The 9,134-nt window shown below is 43.3% G+C and overlaps 1 protein-coding gene across 1 annotated transcript in view; it reads left to right on the top strand.

Annotated features, from left to right (window-relative positions):
- Positions 1–733: 733 nt before the first annotated feature.
- mtnr1aa (melatonin receptor 1A a) overlaps positions 734–9,134 on the top strand; it is a 26,590-nt gene continuing 18,189 nt past the window's right edge. Inside the window, exon 1 of the mRNA XM_026995684.3 lies at positions 734–1,103. Coding sequence (XP_026851485.1) covers positions 920–1,103 — 184 coding nt within the window. The 5' untranslated portion in view covers positions 734–919. The remainder of the gene's footprint in view (positions 1,104–9,134) is intronic.

Raw genomic sequence — 9,134 nt, 5'->3', positions numbered from 1 at the left:
CTGTGCTGGCGGTGGCCTACTTCGGTAAACACTCACTACGTTTTCTTTCTTTCTTTCTTTCTTAAAAAGAAAACATTGAGATGGGATGGGACATATGCTTCCCAAGATAACAAATTGCCAGGGAAGAAGGAACTGTTCAGAAATGTTTCCTCAGCGTGTGTTCACATTCATTTTTGATAAATAAATTCCCCGCCTCTGGGGAAAGCATGTTAGCCTAGAAATAATTAAGCGGGTGGTCACGTTACGTTTGTATTTCAGTTACACTTACTTTGTGGTTGTTTCTCTTGTGTATGCAGTAATGGAGACCCTTGAAAAAACTAAAACGCTCTGATAATATAAACTATGATTTAAACTATTTTAAGTTTAAAATGTAAAATTTAGAACACAGTGAAAGGCGATTTCAAATCCGTTCGTTTGTGACAAAACAGCATATGCAAGTATGAATGGTTTGTTTGCTTCTTAAAAATACCAAATGCTTGAAACGGGTACGAGAAAACGAACAGACAGTCAGTGGCTCGAAGGTATGAATGAGCGTGAGGACCACCAAGACAAGGCACTAGAATGGTGCGTGCACTGTACTTCGCTTCGTTTCCAGCAGCTGGCGATATGCGCAGCGTTCAGGCGCCTGGCCTTTAATCACGTGTTCACTATTTTGAACGTAACCGTGGATGTCACATACCAACAATGTGATGAGCATACAGGCGCGCCGGCATAAAAGTATGGATCCCGACATACGAACGCGCTGGCGGGAGTAAATAAACCTGTCCACCTTTTGGACGCAGACCTCATGCGCATCATGGAGAGATGAAAAACCACCAGAGTACCTTAAGGCAGTTTGTCCGTAAATATTTGAACTAGCTACATGGAATGACCCGAGTGTCTGTTTCGCTAAGAGAGAAAGTTACGGTGAAAATATACAATGTTTATGAATGGAAGTTATGTGAACAGCTCCGCACTGGACCCCAGCGAGCAAGCTCTGACCCGACCGCCGTGGGTCACTACAACTTTGGGCGGCTTACTCATATTTACTATAGTAGTGGATATTCTCGGAAACCTTTTGGTGATTTTCTCCGTCTACAGAAACAAGAAACTTCGGAACGCAGGTGAGTGTCGCGCGAGCGATCCGGGCGCGAGCGAAAGGTACTCGCGTCCACCGGCGCACTAGCAATCGGAGAGTTGCGCCCGCCGGACACATTAATCCAGTCGACAATAGCTGTTTAGAGCCATAAAACATGCAGGCCGCATAACGTAACTTTTATAATCTCCTTAAAAAAGGATGTAGGTTGGAGGACAAACAGGGCCTTTTGTGTAACTAGGTTGCGCTCAGGTTCAGGCACTATTGCGTTTGGTGTTCCTTACCTGCTTATAGATAAGGTGACAATGGCTCAAGCTTTTGATAAATCAGACTTCACAAATGAACAAGTCCTCGTTGACTACACGCCAAAAAGGAAATGTAGGTAAGTTTCTCCGTCGCAAAACACTGTAATCATTATACAGGTGTAGATGTTATTTGGCGCTCTTCGTGTTGTACAGTCTTGCTAGTTCAGATGTGTAGTTTTAGACAGATGCGTATGGATGGATATGCGCTTTTTACACGCGTAACAGGACAGTACGTCACTCAACGAACCGATCCGTGAATTCATCCGATTTTAGACAACGCTGTGTGTTTAACCCAACGCGACTTTCCTCACATGTATATATAGGTTTGACTTTCCTTTTAATTATTGGTTCATTTCGTGTACTCGGATATTTTCAACATTGCAGCGTCGAATTTCTCTGTAGAGGACCCGGGCGGTATTTTAGATAGCTCACTGACTGCGGACGGAAAAGCGCGCGTTCCTGCCTTTGACTGAAGTGCTGAGGGTTGTGCGTCGCGAGCCCACCGGGGACGTGGCCATTCGTTCCGGCGTCCGTCCCTTCATACCGGCACCGAGCGCAGTGAGACCGATTCTCACACATCTCCTTTCAGTCGCAGAACGTCAGATGAAGGGAAGGTGCAGTTATAAAAACCCAAAACGTAACTTTTAGAACGTGCCTCGTGTAGAAAGTTTATTATGATAAGAATAGTTGCTATTTAATTGAGCCCCGACCCACTTCGTGGAACCTGACATCATTCCTAGCTATTAAATGCGCCCGCAAAAAAGTGTTATGACCTGAAAAGGAATTTAACCGAAACACTGAATGGCAGGATCCCTTTTTAAAAAGTATGGATCTCTGTATGCATACGTATTATCGGTTTGCGTTATGTTTATACGCTGCAACCTGTGGATGTTAATCCCCCTTTGGACATTTTTTTTTTTTTAATTACCGTTGTTCCATACTGCCTTTCCAGGGATTACTGGTCTAGGACTGGCTCTCCCTTTCACAGCCATCATTATAAAAACACTACTACACAAACTACTACGTGACACTAAAACGGCTCTGTGGTCCGAGACAGAAGCGTTTAGGCGTGCAGCACGTGCGCGCGAGCGCCGTTGAAAGCTCTGGGCTGTTTTAGGGATTCGTTCCTCATTCGTTCGTTTTTTGTTTTTTTTTTCGTTAATCTCTTTTTCTCTTCCCTTCCATCGCGACTGGAGGGATGTTTTAATTGCACTTTGCTTCACTGTAATCTTGTACCTGCAAAGTAACATGTAAATATTTGCAATACGTAGCCTAGGCTATGTAATGATCGGCTGTCATGGATTTAAAAAAAAATAAATTACGGAAATAATGTTCTGCCGTCTGGATTTAACCTGTTGGGGTCAACAGAAGGAATCCTCTAGCATCATTTCATTCATCCTCGTGCATTCATTCATGCTAAGAAGACAATGCCAATTCTTATCGAGTATAGCTCCGTGATCTTTAATCTAAGAAAACATCTTATCAAAATGCAATGTAGAGGCAGTAATTGCTGTAATAGCTGCTATTGATTTAGGATGCGCAGTCATGTCTAGCAGCGCCTGCAACAGTCTCTGCGCTGGAGATCCTCTTCAGTAGGATGTTTGCTTCCTCTGATTGGCTACTGAACAGGAAGCAGATTCAGACGAAGGCATTTAATAGTGCACCTGCGTGTGAAGTGAACTCAAACCACAGACAGTTGTTGAAGTTGGTACTGGCGTGGGAAGGACACTGAGAAGACCAATCGCTAGAGTGGTTTATGACCGTACCAACCCGTCGCAAAACCTCAGGTTGGACTGAGGTGTTTTTATCGGTACAGCTGTCAGCATAGCTATTGGTCACGCTACCCCCTTTTTCTGCCAAATGGGTATGGAGATGGAGATTGTGTTTGTGTGAGTGCGCATGTGCGTGTGTGTGTGTCTGAGAGTGAGCATGTGAGTGTGTCTTTGTGTGGAAATTTGAAATGCCATTTGTGTGAACATTCACCCTGAAAGGCGGTGTGATTCTACAGATGGGTTGTGATCTAGGATGACTCTCCCCCTTGCTCTCCCTGGCTCTTTCTTCCCAGTTCTCTCTCCGTGTTAGCACTAGGTCTTGCTAGCAGGACAAAAGTTGAGTAACACTGTCCTGGAGGGTCTCTGGACCAGTGACCTCGGCGAGCTCACTGAACAGTCTTGCAGGGGGAGAGACTGGATGTCTCACGGCTGATGTCCCTCTTAAAACTATTCGTGGAATTACATGTTTGCTTATGTGGTGTTTTTTCATAAATTACCAAAAGGGTGTAATGATTTCAGTATAGTATCCAAAATGGAGAGCATTTGAACACTGTATCATAATTTAAAAAATCATGTTCATGTTTCTATTCAAGGCATGTTTTTACAAAAATTGCTTCAGTGCCTAAAAATTAAAACGGAAATTGTCAGAAAAATTCTAGCTTCAAATGTTACAAACGTATCTTATATTGACAAATATAAAAAAGCAATTTTCATTAAAAAAACAAAACAAAACAAAAACAAAACACACTTTAAAGGAAACATGACTATTGATACTCCCCAGGGTCTCTTTCAAGGGGTTTATGGTATTATGGCATAAAACGTTTTCTAAGAGGCAGTTCAAGTATTTTTATTATTTATGAACTGCGTGATTTTTTGAGATTATTGTCCAGGTACATGTTAATATTTTGTTTCTACAATAAAATTGAATTTTCTGATCTGAACCCGTCTGTGTAACTGTAGATTCTCTCTTTTTTTTTTCTTCTAAAATAAAAGAGGATCTTCATCAGTCACCGGAATCATGAGCTGAAAATGTGTGTTGTTACACCTTTAATAGTTTTTCCAGAGCAGCTTTACTGAAATCCAGGGTCGCTGGGATTAGTGGCAAGAGGAAACTCTAAAAAAAAAAAAAAAAGCATGAGGAAGGAACCATGAGAGAACCAAGCTTCAAAAGGGCAAGCGATCCTTATTCCTCTGGGTAGTGTCAGATACTAAAGTTATATACTCACTGATGAAGCTTGCCAAGTAGGATAAAAAACAATGATCATACATGGTAAGCTTGTGGTCTATGTTAAAAATATTTAATATTTACACAGACATATATGTATGCAGTCCTTTGCTTGGGTATATACAAGGGGGGCATACTTAAGTAAACTATTTCTATGATACTTCTCCAACAGACACTTCACCAGTTAGCAAGGATAGGGCAGATAACATGCCACATCCCTGCTTGGCCAGCATGGGGAGGGAGGAGCCAATCTCAGTACGGTGGTTCTGATTGGGTCCTGCTCCATCCTCCTTCCACTGGAGGGTTTAATAAGAGCAAAGGGCAGCCGGTCTGAAGCACTGGATGACAGGCTGCTGGTGCCCTAGCAAGGCCAAAGGCTCTGGTGGAGTGTGTCCCAGCATGCTTTGCACCAAGTGATGAACCAACCACAGTGCTAAGCAAATGTATGGAAGCAGTAGATATATTTTTTGGTTACTTGAAAAACGTAAGCTTAACAGCAGGCAAATTAAAGGAAATTATTGAAGGTCTATAATCCATTTTAGAGTTTTTTTTCTTTCATTCTATACACTGACCCATTTCTATAGTTTAACATTTTATTTGGAGTGGCACTTAAAATAGACTGGAATGGACAAGATAAAAAAAACTGATTTTGGAGAGAGAGAGAGAGAGAGAGAGAGAGAGAGAGAGAGAGAGAGAAATAGAAATAGCAAAGCTAGACAATAAGACATGAGGTGCTTTCCTATATAGCCACACTTCTAGCTATTTGACCTTTTCCAAGCATGCACAATTCAGTGCCTTGGGCGATATTTGCTCTTTAATACTGAATTGAGACCAGCTTCTCCACCTCAAATACCATCATGTTATTATAAGATGATGATTAGTGCTGATCTCAAATCAGCCTCCTATAAGCTCCGATAGGTCACCTTAATGAGGCATGGCAGGACTTGGATCAGGTCAATACTTAAAGGGCTTAGTAGTCAGACTCCATACTCTGTGTGTGGGGGGGTGGGGGGTGTCCTACCTGAACAAAAGGTCAAAAGCAGGAGATTCTGCAGCACTAGATTAAGAAAGTTCTTCCTGAGTTTGTTGATGTATGTACATGTGTTTGATCCTTTTTGGGGATTAATGTTTTATGCCATAATGGCAGGCTGTGGGATTTTTTTCTTTTGACGAGTTGCTCTTTTTCATCTCTGTTGATATGAACAAATCCATCATGGTTTAATTAATTTTAGGCCAACTGGGATTGTGTGTGACCCTGATTCGCTGACCCCTGCTGTGATCAGATGTGTGTGTACATGCAGGTGTGTGTGTGTACCAGGTGTGTACCATTACAGGAGCACAGTTAAGCTTTACTGTTCCAAACCTCATTAAGTCAATCTTTTACAAAGTTCTAAAACTTGTTTTAAAACATGCTATGTAAATAATAATGCAGATTATTATTATTGTTATTATTATTATTTTAGTAGTAAAGCAGCCCATCAAACCATATGACTACTATATCAAGCAGATCAACAGTAGTACATTATGTAGACACTGACAAATGTATTTAATCAATTAATCAAGAGGCCCAACATCCTGTGCAACAACTGTATGTGTCTGGACCACTTGAGAGGACATTGGACCTGTCAATCAATCCAACTACCCTCCCATTAGCCTGAGCTCATCAATGGGTGTGCAAGGGGGGAAACTGGGTTCTTCTATCATATATATGACCCTCCCATAAACCATTCTCATTGGTTATGTGTGATGCACAGCATGCATTTCAGGAAGGGTATTGTTAAGAGGGGGCCATAGGGTTGGGGACAGTCTAACAGTTCACATTGGTACCATCGGGTGGAGTTGGCCATCAAAGGTATTTAATGTACTCCAAGCTAGTTCCTGGAGTACAGATTTTTTGCATCTGCTGGATGTTCTGTGAGTAACACCCCACCCCCCATTAAATGAACTTCGTTACCTAATCACACGTCGTGCTGGTCAATTCTGAGAGTGGACGAGGAGCTGGTCTGTACATTAAGTACTGGTAGTTGAGGAAGGCCACAGTTTGGGTTGTCTGTGCTCTTTGATGTCTCCCCAGATTTAGTATACTTAAATGTTAGTATACTTAATATAGGAGACACATTTATGTAATGGTCACCTCATAAAGTCAGGGCTAGGACCAGCTATGATAGGGCTAGGGTTAGGGCTAGCTATGTTAGGACCTTTGGCCCCAACTAGATGGATAGCAAGCTAGCAAACCTAGTACTTGAGTCCTAGAGAGATAACATTTATATCAGTGTTAGTGGGCTAGGGGCTCCTTGGGTGGCTAGCAGGTATTAATAACCACCTGGATCACCTAGTCACCTTGCCTAATGAGTCACTTGACCTTTCATACAGACCTATCAATAAGCCCTGAATTGAGTAGTCCATGGGTAGCGTTTCATTCTGTATGCATTTTAATGTCTTTTACATGAAAGATATTTCATGTGTTTTGTATACTTGAGCTGCTGTAGTACAGAGAACAAACACCATAGTTTCAACTTAACTTTATATCTTAACTTTACAACTTAACTTTGCACTTTTAACTTTCATAGTCTTGAGGCCTGAAGATAGTATTCTAATTTATTCTATTATTCTTCATCATACTCTTATGTTAGTGCCAAACTAATGTAGGTTTCCTTGTGCGCGTCACTCAGTCCCCACAAGTAATCCAAACTGCAGCAGCAGGTCTTATTTTAAGCATTCCTGCAGCTCCTACATCACTGTAGCGCTGCATTCCCTCCTCTGTATCAGTGTTTGTCTGCATGCCCGGTGCTGGATGGTATTCTGTCCTGGGTGTTGTCCTCTCTCCATTCCTTGAGCCTGATTCAGTCCCCCAGGGCGCTGAGGTTTCTGGTTGAGAGTACGCTGCGCACGACTGGATGCCGTTCTCATGGGCGTGTGACTGAAGGTAAAACCTGTGTGTTAGTTATAAAACGGCCCTGGGTTACTTGAAAGGTGCTATATAAAAACAACTTTACTCATTCATTCAACACGGAGGGAAGGTCAGCATCCAGGTTGAGCTCCGACAGCCAGCTGGTGGTGTGGTCTTCCTGTGGTGGTTCAAAGAGCCGAGTACCTTGGTGTATTTAAATGCTGGCTGAAGTCTTGCATGTTCCAAGAGCATTAAATGATGCACTTATTTATTTATTTATGTTTTTAATCTTACACTCATACTTGGATTTGTATTCTCCATGGGGTCTGCGTGGTGAGTGGATGGGGTCTGCATGGTGAGTGGATGGGGTCTGCGTGGTGAGTGGATGGGGTCTGTGTGGTGAGTGGATGGGGTCTACATGATGAGTGGATGGGGTCTGTGTGGTGAGTGGATGGGGTCTGCATGATGAGTGGATGGGGTCTGCATGGTGAGTGGATGGGGTCTGCATGATGAGTGGATGGGGTCTGCATGGTGAGTGGATGGGGTCTGCGTGGTGAGTGGATGGGGTCTGTGTGGTGAGTGGATGGGGTCTGCGTGGTGAGTGGATGGGGTCTGTGTGGTGAGTGGATGGGGTCTGCGTGGTGAGTGGATGGATGTTGCCAGAGCTGGAGGCTGCATTCTGCTGGTGAGATTGATCTTGGAGGTTCACAGTGAAGTGTGTGTGTGTGTGTGTGTAAAGCAACGTGTCCAGCTGTTATGGACACAGTGTAGTTTGGATGCATTAAGGTACAGGATGCTCTGTAGACTAGAGACTGGAAAGAGTGATTGTGTTTTTGTGAAAGGGGTAGGGTGTGTTTTTATGTAGACATTACAGTCGTGTGTGTGTGTGTGTGTGTGTGTGTGAGAGAGAGTGAGTGTGAGAGAGTGTGAGAGAGAGACCTGTAAAACAGTGAGGATGAGGAGGAATGAAGAGGAAGCACTATATACCTGCTGCAGCCTGCTCTTCAATAGAGATGCATCTGTCACTCTCACTCTGTCACACACACACACACACACACACACACACACACACACACACACACACACACACACACACACACACCAGCCCTCTTTCTATTTTCTCCTTGTGACCTTGCCCTTCTTCCATTTTGTTTAATCATTTGTGTCTTGTTCCTTACCAACCCATTTCTCCCATTCAGTCTTTCTCTCTTCTTTGCTCACTCTCTCTCTTTTTCTCCATCCCTCTCTCCCTCCCTCCTCCACTCTCTCCCCCCTTCCACTCTCTCTCCATGTTCCAGTCTAGTCTCATTTTGTGTGACATGTTGGTCTGTGTGCATTCAGACTGCCCCACTGCTGTTAACTTGCCCAAATGCGTGCACACACACACACACACACACACACACACACACACACACACTCACACACACACACACACACACTCACACTCGCACATGCACACACACACACACACACACACACATACACACACACACTCACACACACACACACACTCACACTCACACACTCACACTCACACACTCACACACACCTGTAAAGGAGGTCTGTCAGTAATACTTCACATTATCAGGCATTTCTGCTCAAGAGCATGTAAGTCCGGCTTTCATTCAGACGGTGGTCCAAAGAAGAAAACCACATATGCAAACAGATCTTCACACCGATCTACATGTAGTTACTGAATCAATTAATCAGTTAATCAAATCAATTTGATTCAAACTATTTGACTGAACTGACTCCAGGGTTCTACCTCCACTTTGACAGACCCCATGACCCTTGACAGGAAAAGATGGCTCTTTCTGAAGATGTGGGACAGCTTCACTGGTCCACTAGAAGAAGAAATTGACCACTG

This window comes from Electrophorus electricus, chromosome 5, assembly GCF_041902795.1.
Source record: "Electrophorus electricus isolate QZ-2024a chromosome 5, ASM4190279v1, whole genome shotgun sequence".
In the NCBI taxonomy this organism is placed as follows: domain Eukaryota; kingdom Metazoa; phylum Chordata; class Actinopteri; order Gymnotiformes; family Gymnotidae; genus Electrophorus; species Electrophorus electricus.
This window is presented reverse-complemented; position numbering and strand designations above follow the sequence as displayed.